Source organism: Camarhynchus parvulus, chromosome 2 (assembly GCF_901933205.1).
Source record: "Camarhynchus parvulus chromosome 2, STF_HiC, whole genome shotgun sequence".
Lineage (NCBI taxonomy): Eukaryota > Metazoa > Chordata > Aves > Passeriformes > Thraupidae > Camarhynchus > Camarhynchus parvulus.
The window spans coordinates 92,592,805-92,609,809 of record NC_044572.1 but is presented as its reverse complement, the minus strand read 5'-3'; the positions used below and the strand labels follow the sequence as shown (position 1 = coordinate 92,609,809).

At 37.3% G+C, this 17,005-nt stretch overlaps 1 protein-coding gene across 1 annotated transcript in view; it reads right to left on the bottom strand.

The window, feature by feature from the left end:
- Positions 1 to 17,005, bottom strand: part of MBP (myelin basic protein) — a 110,429-nt gene that overhangs the window by 82,451 nt on the left and 10,973 nt on the right. Inside the window, exon 2 of the mRNA XM_030966163.1 lies at positions 2,190 to 2,263. Within this exon, the coding sequence (XP_030822023.1) occupies positions 2,190 to 2,240 (51 nt within the window). The 5' untranslated portion in view covers positions 2,241 to 2,263. The remainder of the gene's footprint in view (positions 1 to 2,189; positions 2,264 to 17,005) is intronic.

The window sequence follows — 17,005 nt, the reverse complement described above, 5'->3', positions numbered from 1 at the left end:
GCCTGCAGAATGAAAGTAATGAAATTTAGAAAGATCCTTGGTGAGATGTTTGCCTCTTTCTTGCAGTTCTATTACTATGAGAGAGGAGAGGCAGTTCAGCATTTCCATTGAAGTTTCTGTAAGCTGTCAGCAGGTCTAGAAGATTAGTGGGAAAACCGTTCTAATCTACAGCAATATTGAACAACAACAAAAAAACCGACTTCAACTTTGAAAAAAATAAAAAAAAAAAAAACCAAACCAAACTGTTTTGGCTAATGCCACTAAGAAATTTAATGCTGCCTGAAAGTACTGAATCAAGAATGACTAACTACAGGGAATCCATAGTAACACCTTAAACATGTATTTCCCGATTTAAAATCTATGGCCTTGTAATTTCTTGTGGCATGATTACTGTTTTAGATAAAGGGAGATCATGCACATCTCTGTGCATAAAGGGAGATTTTGATCAAGCACTGACAGTTTGAAAGTTTAGGGGTTTGGTGTTTTGGCTTTTTGACCTTCTAGGAGGATGAGTGAAGGACAGAAGATATTACTACAGTAGTTAGTTCCCGCTTCACAAAACAGTTTTGGTAAACTAATGTTATTTTGATTGCAGAATCAAGTGTTCTCCATGAACTGATTAGGACAAAGAAGGAATTTTAAAGAACTGCAGCCATCCATTTCCTTCTAGTTCTGTCCTATATACCAAGGGCAGACTCACGGTCACCACCACAGAATTTGTACCTCCTTGCACAGGCTGTTACAATTTGAAGAATTTTTAGCTTTTTAAAGCCAGATGTGGCCCACAACTCACCCACCTGCCATTCAGATGCCTCAAACACGTGATCCCACAGCAGGAGAGAAGCTACAATGTGGGTTTTTTTAACCAAATTTTATCTCCAAAGACCAAAGCAGGGGGTATTTGGTGCACTGCAGCCCATCAAGCTCTGTAAACTTAATGTATCATACCTGCAGGATCTCACATGCTTATTTAGAAAGGATCAAAATACTTGGCTAAATGTTTCTGTTTGGTGCATTTGACTTTTCTGCACAACTGACTTTTCTAAAGGGCAAGTCTGCAAGACCAGGCACCACAAGACAGCAACTTGAGATTCATACCATTGTTTGTCCTCAAACTGAAACTTTGGGACTCAAAAGCATTTTGCAAAATACTGCACTGACACAAAACAAAACTGTATGTAGCCAGCTGTCCTCTGTTCCTGCTGCTTTCTCCCCATCCCTTCCAGTGTGACTATGCATTTTCCTAAAGGAGATGGCAAGGAACTGATAACTGTATGAGTTCTAGTTTGTATACCCTTTGAGGATAGCTGATAATCTGCCACAGCAAAGCAAAATACCCACATTGCTCCAGATAAAGCCCAGAACTATCTATTTACAACTCATGTCCAAAGCAAAGGGCAATAGCTTTATACAGTGTGGGCTTAGACTGTAAACTTATTTTTGGATGAGGATGTGTAGAGGAAAGATAGCAATAGCTAGCAACAAGCAGTGGGTTGGTTTTTTTTTTTTTTTTTTAAATATCTATAGAAAGATGTTCTGTTTTAAGATGTGTGAAATCTCTTCCGGTACAACATAGAAAAACAAATAAACAAGATATTATCACAAGGCAAACAGAATACCACATTATGTGCAGAATAAACAACAGTGTCAGCAGATGCCTAGGAATCAAATACTAACTTTTAATGAACATTTTGACAGCTCCTTTTTTTTTTTTTCCTAGGGAGGAGATTTTTAAAGCTGTATCTCCTTGGATTGACACCCTTGTCCTTAAAAATCCTTTTATTTTACCTATTTTTTCACAGTGTCTTTCTTATGGATGAAGCCAATTTTATTGCCCAAATGAAAAACTGTCAACACACAGAATGTAACTCTGCTCACTGACTCCTAAAAAAGATACTGTACAGTATCATGATTCTAAGTCCCTTTCATTCATTAGCACCATGACTGAGAAGATTATTATCTACTATGGATCAAACATCACATCTCTCACTAAATCCAGCAGAACAAAATCTTCATCTGGCCACATCTCATAGGACACTCTTTCAAAAACATGGTCACTTTACAGTGTAAACTACAAAATAATAATGATAACAGTGATCTGGTAAACAACTACTGTCCTAAAAACCCCCTGTATTTCACAGAATACATATTTCCCAAGTGGCTCTCTCTCTTCCATTTTCTACACTCACCTTGGTTGACTTCTCAGTGCTATGCTCTCGTTTTCCTACATGGTTCCCCATGATGGATCACCAAACTTTAAATTCTGAAAAGATAAAAACAAAACAACATTTTTGAAACCAATACATTTGTAAAGAAATACAAATAAATTTTTAACCTGACACATAACAAAGACATTTTTCATATTCAATGAGAATTTTTACAATCCAAGGTAAGATCCTAAGGAAAAAAACTTGTATGCTTATCTGGTCTATTTTGCACATTTAAGCATTATCAGAAAGCTTTCCTACTTCTATTAAAAAAAAAAAAAAAACCAAAAACATAGAAGAGAAGAAAAAAAATAAAACATTCTTTTTGAAATTTGCACATAAATCAAAACTAGATTAGAAATTAGGTAGAGGCCCTGTCTTTCGATATTATGTTTTAGTAACAAATAGTGCAGTACATATCAAATAATTTGTTACTATAAACTTCCATAAAAGTTCAAGTAAGTTCTTTTGAATTCCCATTTACCACTATATAAACAGCAATTAGTGAAAAAAGCACCTCATTAACTGCTAACAATTCACTGTGAAGGTTAGAACATGTGAGTTGTTTACAGCTCCCACTTTCATGATGAGCACATAAGAAGTGCCAACTCTTTCTTTGTATTTTCTGGCTCATCCTGCCATATCTCAGCTTAACAGAGCTTATGTAGGTTAAACCACAACACGCAAATTTCAGCTTTTAGAGCACACTCATGGTTGTGCCACATATTTCTTGTCATAGAAGCAGGTGTCGGTATAGGACCTTGCAGCTGCTGCCTTGAGATGATTTGAATGCAGTGCATCACAGCATTTAGACTCATGAGACTTAAAATTACATGCATGACTTAAAATTACATGCATGAAATAAAGCAATAGACTATACAAACTCATATATTGTTATAACCCCAGCTACATGCACTGATTTGTGTACAAAAGGATTCTAAAGACAGAAACTTTGCTCTTGACAAAGTACACATCTGTGATGGGCAGTCATAAGTAATCAATCTAAGTTTGTATCTCTACTTCAGCTTTTAGAGAGACTGACAGATTTATTTACACACACACTTTACCACCCTATCCAACCCCCAGTAATAAATTTCAAATTTTGAGGGTCTACAGTGTTTATTTGGCGATTCACTGAATTCAGTTTGCTCTAAGTTCCACGTTATCACTGTATCCAATTAAATAAATCCTTACAAAAATCCATTTTCAAGGTCTCACAAAATCAAAATTAAGAACATCCAAACTCAGTAAGTGCATTCAAGATAGAATTTGTTACTAAATTGAAAACAGATGTTTTTAAACCAGCCCTATCTATTGCATACAAGATTTAAAAACCCACAAAAAACAAAAACACAAAAACCAAAAAGCACTGTACTTTCCAACTGTGAGATCGGCACAATCAATTCACCCATTTTTGACATTCTAAAATTTTTGATGGAAAAATACAAATAAATTCATATACACTGGCTTTCAGACCTGAATTTCCTCAAACTGGTCTTTGCTCTACAAATTATGAGCAGCAGCTCATTCCTCATCAAGTAGATGATGAGGAATTGGTGAATTCCCAACATAAGGAAAGCAGAGCAGAATACAAAATTGTAAGACATATCTACAGCAGAATATAAAGGCAAATGTTCTAAATGTTATTCTTCCATTCATTTATCAAAAAAATAACTATCAAATTTAGTCCATAACACACATATGTCTAAGTACACAGATGATGAAGCCAACATAACACTTGCAGACCAGATCTGTGATCATTGTCTTCCTTTCTCCCCTTAGCCTCCCTCGTGTCTCTGGAGTAATGCTCCAGAAACAACCACCCTGTATCCATAAAACACTCCATAAACACTCACAGCTAGATTTTACTTTATTTTTTTTCATGCACAAATAAATGCAGATGCTTGGAGAGAAGCTAGCTACAGGTAACTGCTATTAATTCCTCACATAGCAATACAACTATTTTTCAGCCAAAGGGACAAAAGCAACCAGCCACTAGCAAGGGTATCCAAAATGTTACAGATTTCTTCATGCTACCTATTAAACAGTGAAATCTAAGTAATCCTTTGGCAAAGAAAGGATTCCAAGAATCCGACATGAATTATGAAAGAAATTGCATAGTGCCAACTGTTCTGTAGATATCCGATTAGGAAGTAAAACCATACATACATGCAAACATTTATAGCAACAAAGACTTAATTTTTCACTTCAGCCTCAAGCAGAAATCCACCTTACTTGACTAAAAATTGAGCACACAGGTTGTTTTCACTTCAGGATGAAACACTGAGACTTCAACACTGACTCTGGTTCTTACTGTACAGAGGGAGACCACACTGCACAGTTTCTACCTGCACCAATCTTTATGCAATGAGTTGAGTCACTGACTTCGATGGGATTACTCACTTTTACAAATCTTTGTAGGAACTTGCAGCCAACTATTCTAAACATCTCAGCTGGAAAAAGATTCATATTTTCTTTTTAGTCACCTTCATAATGTACAGGTTGCCGGACTAAGCAGCTCTGTATGAAGTGAAGACACAGCTTCTTACGCTTAACAATATCCATCAACTGAACAACACTCTTTGCAGAGGAATCCATGAATGATTCAGCACTGATGAACAGCCACAAGAACAGTCACAGTGCTCCAAGCAATGAAGAAACAGAAGTACAGTGGAAATGCAATACCTTCTTTGAATCTCACATGAATCACACCTAACAATAAGCTGCCAAAACAGGCCTGCACATGGGATCGAGCTTATGACCACAACAGCACTTGCCAAAAAGCTTCCTAGCGAAACCCTGCAAGTTTTGCAAATCCAATGAGATGACAAATTTTGTACATGAGCTTGAGTCACAAATGAGAGGGGACACCCCACATGCCTGCAGTGGACAGAGTTATATCACCAGCTCCCCTATAAAACTCCCCATCAAGAGTTCCTGGTTCCATATTAAAACCATCTGAGAGGCTCAGAAAATTAAAGGCCACACAACTAAACTGATTTAACAGGACTAAAAGTTGAAAATGCTTCTGTTACCTAAAAACTCTTTAGGGTGAAGTGAGTGAATCGGGGCAGGAAGTTGTGAGCCACTGCTGCAGGTGCCACCAGCAGAGCTCTCCAGCTGCCTCAGCACTCTGCCACAACCACCTACTGAGCTGAATCAGCTCTGCTGCTATGACCTGGCACTTCCCAATCCATGACTGATACAGCAGTAGCTTCACCTATGCCAGCTGCTTTGAGTAATTCCAAAAACAGCCGAGGGATTTTGCCTGGGGAAATGAAATTAAGCGTCTCCTCCCATCAATTCACCTTCTCACAGAGTTTAGACTAACAGATAACCTGATGGAAGCCTAGACCAAGCAGCTTTCCCACTCTCTTCACAGCAGGAACACATATTTCAACTAGCAACAACTACAGAAATGCCTGTGCCTTACCCAAGGAGAAAAACTTGTTTTTCCAAAACTCAAAAAAAGAAATGGAAAAACTCTGTTCTACACAACATATACCTGTAATAATACACTTGGGTTGGCATCATGTAATTTATCTTCACCTGAGCAGTTAATTAAAAATAGGGGTTCAGAAACATATATCATTGTAGCATTTTTTAGCCCATTCTAGTCTGCCTGTCAATATTTGCAGCTAAACAAGTCGTTCTAGTGATCTTCCCATACACACCCACTGTCCTATAAAGAAGATTTAGAATTGTCTTTGAAAGGCAGAAAAACACTTCTCCAAACCTTCTGAATATAACAAGAAAAGCAATGGCATTCCTTTCTGCAGGTTATGCAGTTTTAACTGCAAAATAGCATTTTCTTACTCACAGGAGCCTGAAAAAAGTTCACCCATGTAGTCACCAGACTTTAAATAAGTGATGTTGTAATTGAGGAGTCAAAACAGTCTGTAAGCCAATCCACATGGAGCACTTTTGTTGAACATTATTGGTTACTTCAAATTAAAAAGCATAAACTACTGAATGTGTATCACCTGATGCTGAAAATGGATTTCAAAATATGATCTTCCCTCTTCCCACACATGTAGTTCTGTTGAGTTAATTATGACTCAACAGAACTACATGTAATAATAAAGGTATGCAAGGACTTACATATTTACAGGTATCAGAACATAATTACTACCTTGTCTAGGAATATGTATTCATCACAGACTGATGTTGGGTAATAGTGCAGAGCTACAAGTGCTCCTAGCCTTACTCACACATGGGAAGGGTAACCATAGAATATAAAAATATTTGAGGAATTTACTTAAAACTTCCTGCTAAATTCATAACTATTCTTATACAAATAAATATGACATTTTACTACTATACACAGATCATATCAGAAAAAAGGGTAATTTCTTTTAAGAAATGCGCAAGTTCTCTCTAATTCTGGTAGACTCCTAACGTAAACTCTTAATTACAAACTTACCCAAGGTTTTGTGGTATTTTTTGTTGTTGTTTTGGTTTGGTTTTTTGCAGGTTTTTTTTTTGTGTTTGTTTGGTTTTTTGCTTGTTTGTGGTAGTGTCAAGTCCTGGTTACAAAGCTTCCTGGGAAGCAAGCTGACACATTGCACAGCAGTGGCTGCCAGCTAGATGGATATCTTTGAGTGGTTGTTTTGGGCTCTCAGTGTGATACACATCTTTCTAAGGAAGCCTTTCACTTCATCTTCTTTCAAAACAAGACCGAGGCACTTGGCATGCCTCATCTGTTTCTTCAGAATTCCCTCATCATGGCAACCAAATATTCCAACTCGCCAAGAAAGAAAACCTCCAGCAGGCACGAATCCTGCTAATCCATCAGCAGCCATAGTCAGACGCTTCATAGACAGATGTGAGCAACCACATAACTAAAGTAACCTGCCCCATGGACAAACTGCTCCACAGGAGTCTCACCCTCTTAATTCAACTGTTAAATCAGTTCATAAAATATAGTGCCTTAAATCCCTTACAAGTTTCATTGTTATTTAAAGCAAATATAATTTTTCATTATTGTGAAAGAATGCAATACTTCCTAAATCAAACTTTATTTCACTTTTGACTTCCACAATTATATTTCTCTGAAAGAAAAACATGTTATTGCAGACATATTTCCATCATGAATTATCAAAACCAAGATTTCAGTGGTGACCATAGCCTATAAATCAGAGAAGTCAACAGGAGTTTGGTACTTACAGATGTATTTAATCATGCTTGTACAGTGTCTTGCATATCACAGTCCTGACCTATCCAGATATTACAGCAATGTCAAAGTTTACAGATGTTTACAGATAACTGCATGTACCTTAGCAAGGACACTAGGCCTAGAAAACCACTCCTCTGAGAGACTGGCCAAGTTCTGAAACACTTTTACCTGAGAAAATACTCCCCAGTGCTAGCACAGTTGCTCAGTAATTCATACACAGTTCCTGTATCATTGCAAAGGACACCAAAATTATTTAATTTTCTCTAAAATTTTCTGCAACACTATGGCACATGAGAAAGGCTACAACAGCGAGAGAGAATGTATTCTGTGAAAAAAGGTCATTGCAAACTATTTCCTAAAATTGCCACAGGGTAAGCAGGACCCAAGGTTTAAGATATTTCCTGACTGTTTTTATTACCATTTTCTTCTATTGCCAACAAGAAGGATAGTGCACACTATCTTTTACAAAAGCATGTTATTTCCAGGAATCTCACCTCAGCACACTGAGCATAGCCCAAACTTTATTCTAGACTACAGTGAGATTACAATGAAATTGCTAAGCCACATTTATTTTCTGTAATGCAGGTTCTTCTTGCTTTTCTCTCCTTTCTTCCTTCAAACCACTCCACTCTCCTTGCTAGAGCACCATCCACCCTGTCCATTAAGAAAAAGAAAATTTCTCAACAGGGCTCTTGTGCTTCCAAAATGGAAAAATGCTCCCCTAAGGTCATGTAGCACATGCTGGTACCTACGCTCCTTCACGCAAACAGAAATCATCGATGACCACAATCACTCGGCATCAGCCACATGTTTACTGTTTGTCTTCAAAACACTAAGATTAGCAAAGCCCTGTGAACTCTGTGCCAATCCACCTGCAGGGTCATAAGGAAATTTCCTTATCGGCTCCAGTGCACCTGAGGAGGGAGCCAGGTAGGACCCCAAAGGCCTGGGGCAAGGTACAGCAGCACGTTTGAGCTCCATCCCTTCTGCTTGCTGCACTTCTACCACTGTACCTGCAACTGGATCTTGACTAAACACGAATTTCCTTGTAAGTACTCTGTGACTTTGCTGAGATACTTGTGCCTCTCAGCTACTCCCAGTCTAGGGAACAGAGGGGGCCACACAGGCACCTCCCTTGAATCTATGCATCAAAAGGAAAATGGTGTCCTCCTATGAAATTAAGACTGATTTGTCTGTTTTTATCTCAGTCACTAATATGAAAAGGTTCACTTGCTACATGCTGTCTTTCATGCACAGCACCACAACAAAATAGGCTGGGTGTTGTTATTCTCTTTTTCATATAGGTTTATGTCTGCATGGCATACAACACCTTGGAGCTAGGACCAATTTTTCCCAGCTTTCTGGAAAGGGTCAGACATATATTCATTGATTATTTTTTTTCAGCAACTACATGCTCCAGAGACAAAATAATTTGATACTACAGTAAAATACATTATCTCATGAAAAAAAAAAAAAAAGAAAAAAAATGGGACGGAGGAAGTTAGAAAGTTTAAGAATTGAGACATATCATAGCCTCATTCTATGCATTTGTAAGATATGCAGTAGACAGATTTCTAAGACCAGTGCTTTCCACCATTATGGCTTCTAAAGTACTATATTTCCTTTACAAATATACCTTCACAGCTGTGAACCTCAACATTCAGCCTCAGTGAGTCAACAACTAAAAGTAAGACATTTGCCCTAGATTCTTAGGTAGTTCTGAATAATAGGAAACACCACACAAGAATATATAACTCAAATGGAGTATTAACCAGGAGAATGAAAAAAAGAACAAACTTAATATTCAAATCATGGAGAATTTCAGGCCAAAGTAACAATCTTAACAGTACCAGAGGATAAAAATAAAAACAACTGAGAAATGATACAGAAAATTATAATTGTTTGTTACTTGAAGACTTTCAGTTTCTGAGATTAAGGTACTCTGAAAACAGACAAGACCTAGCACCTCTATTCTGATAAAAATTTTAAAATGCCAAGAGAATAAAACCAAGATATATTTGATAACTCACTTTTTTTTCTCCTTCTCTGCTTAGAAAAACCAGCCCTCTCCAAATGTTGAGTGGTTTATTCTCCCTTTCAAAGTGAGGTAGGTTACCTAAGCTTCCCAGAGAACACAGGCACTTTGATGATCAGTATTTCATTAACACTTTGTAGAGACTGACAACAACATGCACACCTGCAGTTCTAAACACACATGAATTAAAGGCACTGTATGCCTGCTCTTCTCATACCCAACAGACTGACAGATGGGACAAGGAGATGATTCACCCCCTTCAGACAGCATTAACTGTGCTGTGAGATAACACTGAATCACTAGATCCTTCTCAATTAAAAGGAAAAAAAAAGTCTCTCTCTCTCTCTCCCTGATCTTTCTCTCTTCTGACTTCATATATGTTATCTATATTCAAACATATCAACCAACAGGATGGATTTCCTGCAGATTCTCCTCTGTAACATTTGGCATAAATACTGATATTGCGAAAGGGTCTGACTTTCACCATACTCCGAGTTTACTCCCTTTGGCCCAATCTACTTCCCTACAGTCATTTCCCTCCCTTCCTACCCATGAACGCACTGCCAAAGAGGCACAAAACCCAATGTTTCTTCTCTGACACAGAAAAAATGCATCCTTAACTCTGTGCTTGTATTTCTCTTTTCTTGTGCATTGTGTTTCTCACTATTTTTTTTGCCTTCTTTTGCCTGGCTGTTTTGTATAGGTGTTCATACATGAAATCATGATCCTAAAGTGTTTTTTAAAGTAATTTGATGAAGACTTAAGCCTCGGTATTTTAATTTGTAAGCATGCTGAAGACATGCAAGAACGTTCAAAACTCATGTGGCAGCCTCTTAAAAGGTCACCATTATCCAGAGTCCATTAACACAAACAAGACAGCTCTCCAGTCAGAAATGGTTTGCTATGCAAGCTGCAAGTGACACCTCAGGAAGCTTACGTAAAGATTTATATGCTCCTCTCCTCTGAAATCAGTAAATAAATTTAAGAACAAAGTAACTCAGAAAGCTGTAGAGAAGCAATTTTTCTGGGCTCATAAATGATTATCTGGGAAGACACATACTCTGATCCCAGTTTGGGATTTTCTCTGGTGATGACACACTGATTTACTTTCCCTTCTCAGAAGAGAAAGCAAAATATCTTTTTTTGTGAAGGATAATTGCATAGCTGAGAAATAAATAATCAATTTATCTTCTTTTCAAATGGAATTTTAATCCAGATGTGTTGGCTTTAATTGTTTAGGTCAGAGGTTCAGCAGGTTACAGTCACTAAGCTGTGAGTTGTTGCACTTGGAATTTTAAATAATTAATGAGTAACAGCAGCTGAAATCTGCATGAGGAACATCACCCTGACATAATTATTGTACTTGTGTGCTTCTTTAAATATGCTTTCAAGAACTCGTGGCTCGTACTTGAATATTGTCTCATTTTATGTAACTCATAAATGTCATGTGCTAATGTTTTCCCAGTCTTTATCAGAGGTACATTTAAAGCCAATATAGAAACAGTCATTACTGAATAACTACTGAAGAGAACAATAATAGACCCAGGGGAAAATTTCCATTTGAACATGAGAATGTTCTAAATGTACACAAGACCATTATCTCCCCTTCTTTCATTAAAAAGAAAACCAGATTGTTTATTCCACATTAAAAGGAAGACAAAAGCATGTGACAGGCCAAACACTCATTTTTTCAGCATGGTTTTCAAGCGCAGTTCACTATTTATCAGTGTACAAAAGAAAAAGATAACAAAATCTGGCAACATATCAAAATAATGGAGTGAGAAAATAAATGTTTCAATAAGGAGACTAGCAGTGTATTCACTTTCAATCATGATTACCAAAACATATCTCAAATCCACTATATGATTAAAAGTAAGCTTGTATATAATATTTGCAGAACCCATCACAAGAATATCTTGTTCTTGAACAAGTTGCGCTTGTAAACTATTTTATTGTTAACTAAATATTTTTTTAAAAAGAAAATGTTGCAAATGCCATCATCTGTGACAGGGTCCACAGCCTTCAGCCAAGAGGGGTTTTCCAGACAGTGTGCAGAGATAGAGAGGAAGTTCCTTCCCTAAAGGTTTTGCAACATAAGTAGACAAAACACATGACCAGAAGGTAAACCTTTCTCCCATATTACAGATATAGAGCAAAGGCAGAGATAAGTTAAGGACAATACACCAAAAAAATACTTACAGCTCACTTGAGAAGTTTTGGCAGACATTAGAAAATTAAATCCAGAGTTGTAATTCTGAAAACCCGTTCTCAGCTACTCATAATGCCAGGGTTTGTACTCACAACACACACCTCCTTTCTTATTTTACAAGTGCTCCATGGCTTTCAAGTTCTGCTATCAGTCACACAAAATAACACTCCAGCTGCGATGATACAGCCAAGCATCTTCACATGATTTTACACCAGAACCCCATCAATATACAATGAGGTTATTTCTCTGACATCCTAGGGCTTCATTCAGCCAACTTTGTCTCAAACACAGAAAATGTGAACTATCAGACTCAAGATTATCACAAGACAGAGTGGAAACCACTGCAACAACCCACTCCCTGCCTTTTTTTTTTCCCTAGGCAGCTATAGCAGAAGGTCATCTATACCATGAGATAATAAGCTTGTGATTAGCACACTCACACAGGATGTGGGAAACCAGGGATCGTCTTAGACGACACTGAAGGGAAAGATCAGTCTGGCTTGATCACAGGATAACTGTGAGTCACCAGTGTGATCTGGCAAGGGGAAAATAGATTGAAAAAAACCCAGACAAACAGACCAACATTGTATCATGAAGGAGTATTTCCAGCTAAAACAGGGAAGAATTAAAGTCATCACACAAGCCACTAGCATAACATCAGCTGAAGATAAGGTACAATTCTGGTCAGCCGTAGCTAACAACATGAATTTTTTACTAGAACAGATGCGAAAAATGAGGGGAGCAATAGGAACCTATTAGACAGAGATAAGGCTAAGAGCTCATAACATGTCAAACCTAAGTAAAGCAAAGCTAAATGAGTGTTGGAGGAAGAGAAAATAGACACTGCCCACATATAAGTCTAAACTGAAACTCAGAATATTTCTAAGCATCAGGAGAGCAGGGCTCTGGGAGAACCAGAGGGGAGTAGAACACCTAGCTGTGTTGCAGATAGAAAGCAAGAGTCTGACCACTGTATTTCAGGGACTGCATGAATGGTGTGGTTCTTATCATGGCAGGACAGCCCCAAATGACACAGGGCATTCCTCTGCCCTGGGAATATTTCAATCCATATTTCTGAACAGTGTACCTGGAGCACTGGGGTGGGAAGCAGGGGGAGTAGGGAGCAGAGAGGGCCTACCTTTTTCTGAATCTGTTCATTCAGAAAAAGCTCACAGTGTCACTGTTCACAGTGACAACTGACTGTAAAAAGTAATAAAATAAAGCCCCAAACAAAACAAAATCACAAAACCAACACTACTCTGGAAAGGGGGAACAGAAATGAAATAGGATAGCTTTTAGCCAGATTTCACTGGCATGTAGGATATTAGACAAACAGACTTTATTCCCCACTCTGAGCTCATCCACTTTATCCTGTAAGGGATCAGTGTAAGTATGGGAGAGCTGTAACCCCCTCTGCACCAAGACATGCATTTACTGAAGAAAGGGAGCATGACTCCTGCTCAAGAGCTTCTACCTTGGCAGCCTGCTCCTTGCATCAGGAAACACAGGTCTGAACCCTTGGGGAAAGAGCTGGAGCTGATCTCCATCCCAACCACTGCACAGCAGGATCTTGGCTAACCAGCTCTTCTGCAAGTTTCTGAGCAGTGGCTCTCAGGAAACATTTGTGACACACACACAAAATCCACCTCTACCCTCTGCAGTTCTGGGAACTGAAACAGCAGTGAAACACACTTTGTTTGGATGGATACTGACTTTGAGGAGCCTTTGCTCATTGGCTACATTGGGTGATATTCTGAGACATCTGATTCTGAGCACTAGGTAGACTAGGGATTTCGTAGAAGGCTCTTCAAGTTTCTTTCACCCCTATTTCCCACACCATTTACAAACGGACTGCTCTTTTCATAACATTCCTCTAAGACTACATTCCAAAAGAGTCCTTAAAATCCCCTCCTCAAAAACTCTGCAGTAAACACTCCTCCATGGAAATGCAATAATGAGTAATATTTCCACAGTCTGTGACTGAAACTTTGTAGCACATATGCACAGAACAAACGATCTAATTAACTCTTCAGCAATTTGTTAGTGCACCTCATCATTGACTCAATCCATAAAAGTGCTTCGCATTCCATACCCTAAGAGAATTAAAACCTTTCAGAAAAGAGATACTTAGCTGCTGGTTTGGCCAAATTCTTTATTTCTTACCCCAAACAATATCTCTACCCAACCTACTACCATGCAGCTCTTAACTCACCTACAGCCCCTTCAAACAACAACTACTCATAGCATAAATACAGTAATTAATACAAGTCACTAGACCTGAATCAAAACCTGTCATTTAACATTCACATGAGTTAGCTACAAGTGAAAGCAATGGGTCTTTTATTTAATGAAGCATCATACTTAAACCAGCTTTTATTGAACTGCAAGCAATTAAGGTATACCAATAGGATTTAGCTGATTTATAATACATTTTTAAGGGAAAATTCAGCTATATAAATTAACAGTTATGATAAGTTTGAGATGTTACAGCTAGAGTCTTTCACTCCCAAGTGAACAATCCCTTCTTAATTTCAACATTGCTCAATTGCGGTTCCTAATATTTAGTCTGTGGCATTTTAAGACCTTAAAATAATTCTGAATTACCAAATCTGCCTTTACTAAGCTAATGCTACTGTTTTCATCACTACCTTCTTTTGTTTAACCAATAACACTAATGCATTACTGCTTATGGGTAAGTATCTATTAGTAAATCCATTCTCAATTCGGTATTTGAGCATCTGCCAAAAGTAATGCCAATTTCCAAAACAAAAATACAGCAATGCTAGGGACAAAAAAAAAAAAAAACCAAACCAAAACAAAAAACCACAATTGTTTTCCCCATTTACTATCTTGAAGCACACAATATTCACTCAGAAAAAAAACACAGCTCCACCCCCAAAACCACAGGCTTCACAGCATCTAGCAAGGATGTTTAAAAACATAAGTTAAAAGCACTCCAGACTCTGTATGTTTGAAGCTAAGCAAAGTGGAAAGCAATTATCACCAGAACTGTTTTGGAGTTTTTTTAAACATAGCTGCATGTAAACATTTCATCAGTTTGGATAAATCAGAGTGCACTTTTTTTCACTCTTATATTCAATTAGTCATACACAGACGTTTCCCTTATCTTGCCAATTACATAATATAAACAGCCAGTCCTAAAGCACTTAAAATGTCACCAGATTTTGGTGGTCTGCTAAAATGGAGGGGGATTGCAGATCATACCACAAATGCTCTCTCAAATGCCACATGGGGAAAAGGTGTAAGCAGACAATAACAGAATCAGATTCACAGTGATGGCAGGTCCAGTGGGACTGGAACATGAACAAGAGGTGCCACAGAAACAAAGGCACCTCATAATTTTTGTACTGGTTACTATTTTGCTCTTTTCATGTCATAACACTCGGACAATACAATTATCTTGCCCATCACTTGCTTCCCATCTGCCCACTGAAAATTGTCCATATCCAAACATAATCCAGAATATATAACCTTTTCACAGAAGAGTTTTTTTCATGCTCCACCCCCACAACCTGCCTGATCCTATATTGTAAATAGAGCATTTTCAAGCAGGAGATCTTCTCCCTTGGCCAGAAACTCGCTACATATGTCCCACCACAATGCTACTTCACATTCTCTTCAGTCTAAACTAGAATTTCTTGCTTCCCAACAAAACACAAATAAGAATAACTTCAAACATTTCTGAATTGCAGCAATCTTTAAATTGAGAAAACTTAAAATGTTTAAGAAGTTATACGACAGGCAACTTATTTAACTGACAGTACAGGAGTTTTTATACAAACAAAATAAGCTGGAATTGAGTCAACCTACTCTGAGTCAACGCCTCCCTCATCAATTTTTAAAAAATCACAAAATGACTCTGTACCACAAAAGGACATATACAGAATAACATTTTTATCTATTATCTATTTAAAATCAGTGTGGCAACAAACCTTAATGTCTTCAAATCTTGCTTTCATTTGATCTTACTTATTTAGGTGGTCTTTTCTTATACAAGAAAGCCCATTGAAGAAGCCCATTGTTGTATGTGTTTGAATCAGGAAGACACTGCAAAACCAGTTTTTATGCTTGTGTGTGCCAGTATTATTGCTGTAATGCATGAATGATTATGAAATTACTTAACTGCCTTCTTTCCAAAGCCCTGGTTATTCCTCTCAGGTTAAAGTACAGAGCTAGCTGATTGTGAAACACATTTAATCATTTGTCCATTTCCAAATGTAATATTCTACAAATACTGTACTTGCATGTTAATCTTTTATTTACAAAAAATAAAATATTTACTGAACACAAAAAAACTGAACACAAGGAAAATGCGATTTTACACTTCATAAGTAAAGCATAAAACCAGTCCTTAAAATGTCAGAGAGACAGGCATTATACAAAAAAGTAAGAACTTAGATATCTAAGATTTACTATAGAGGTCTCATTTAACATTTGACTTTTTCCCCTACATGAATTTTTCAGTCTCTGTTTAGAAAATGCCAGTATGATTTTGGAATACACGTAAGATTGAGTTAAAATACTGACAATGATTTGCCAACTATTATGACCATTTTCCTACAGTATTAAAGTCTTACTGCAATTAAACACTACTGGAAGCATTAAAATAATGAACTAATTACACCTGCCATTCAAAACATTTTGTGAATACTATATTTCTGATTAATTCACTGCTGATTAGATGGTTTCTAGAACATTTCTAAATTGTAGAATCTAAGTCTCACAATCAGTTCAGCTACTGCTCCTTTAGAAATGTTTTATTAAATATATTTGTAACCTTACTCTGAAGGGGCTTTTCAGGTCCTAAAAAATAATGCAGTTAATAAAAATTAATATCTAAATGTATAGTTCTATACAGGAAAAAACTAAGGACAACTATCATCATGTGACAAAATTATTTTGATACCTGATGAACTATACAGAGTAATAACTGCACATCAGTAACAGCAGTCAGAAAATTAAGCGTCTGGACGAGTAAGGCAAGTGGTGCTAATAAGATCTGAGAAACACTGAATTCCCCAATAAGTCATTGTGAACTCACTATTCAGCATCATACAATCAGGTTAAATTTCTTTGCTTCTTACTATGGGCAAATCAAGCAAGTCTCAGTTTTACTGTGGATCTTAATGCATTTGACAGGTGCTGGTGCTTTCTAAAGACCACCTAAAGTTATGAGTAATAAGGGAATATCAAAATGGTGATTACCAGAAAAAAAGCCACAACATAATTAGAGAAGTTGTAAAAGCAGATTAACAGTAGCAACAAAACCAAAAAAAAAGCAAACAACTACCAAAAAGAAGAAGCATATCAGAAGGCAACTACAGATTTTTCACACATCCTGACACAGTAAAAGTATG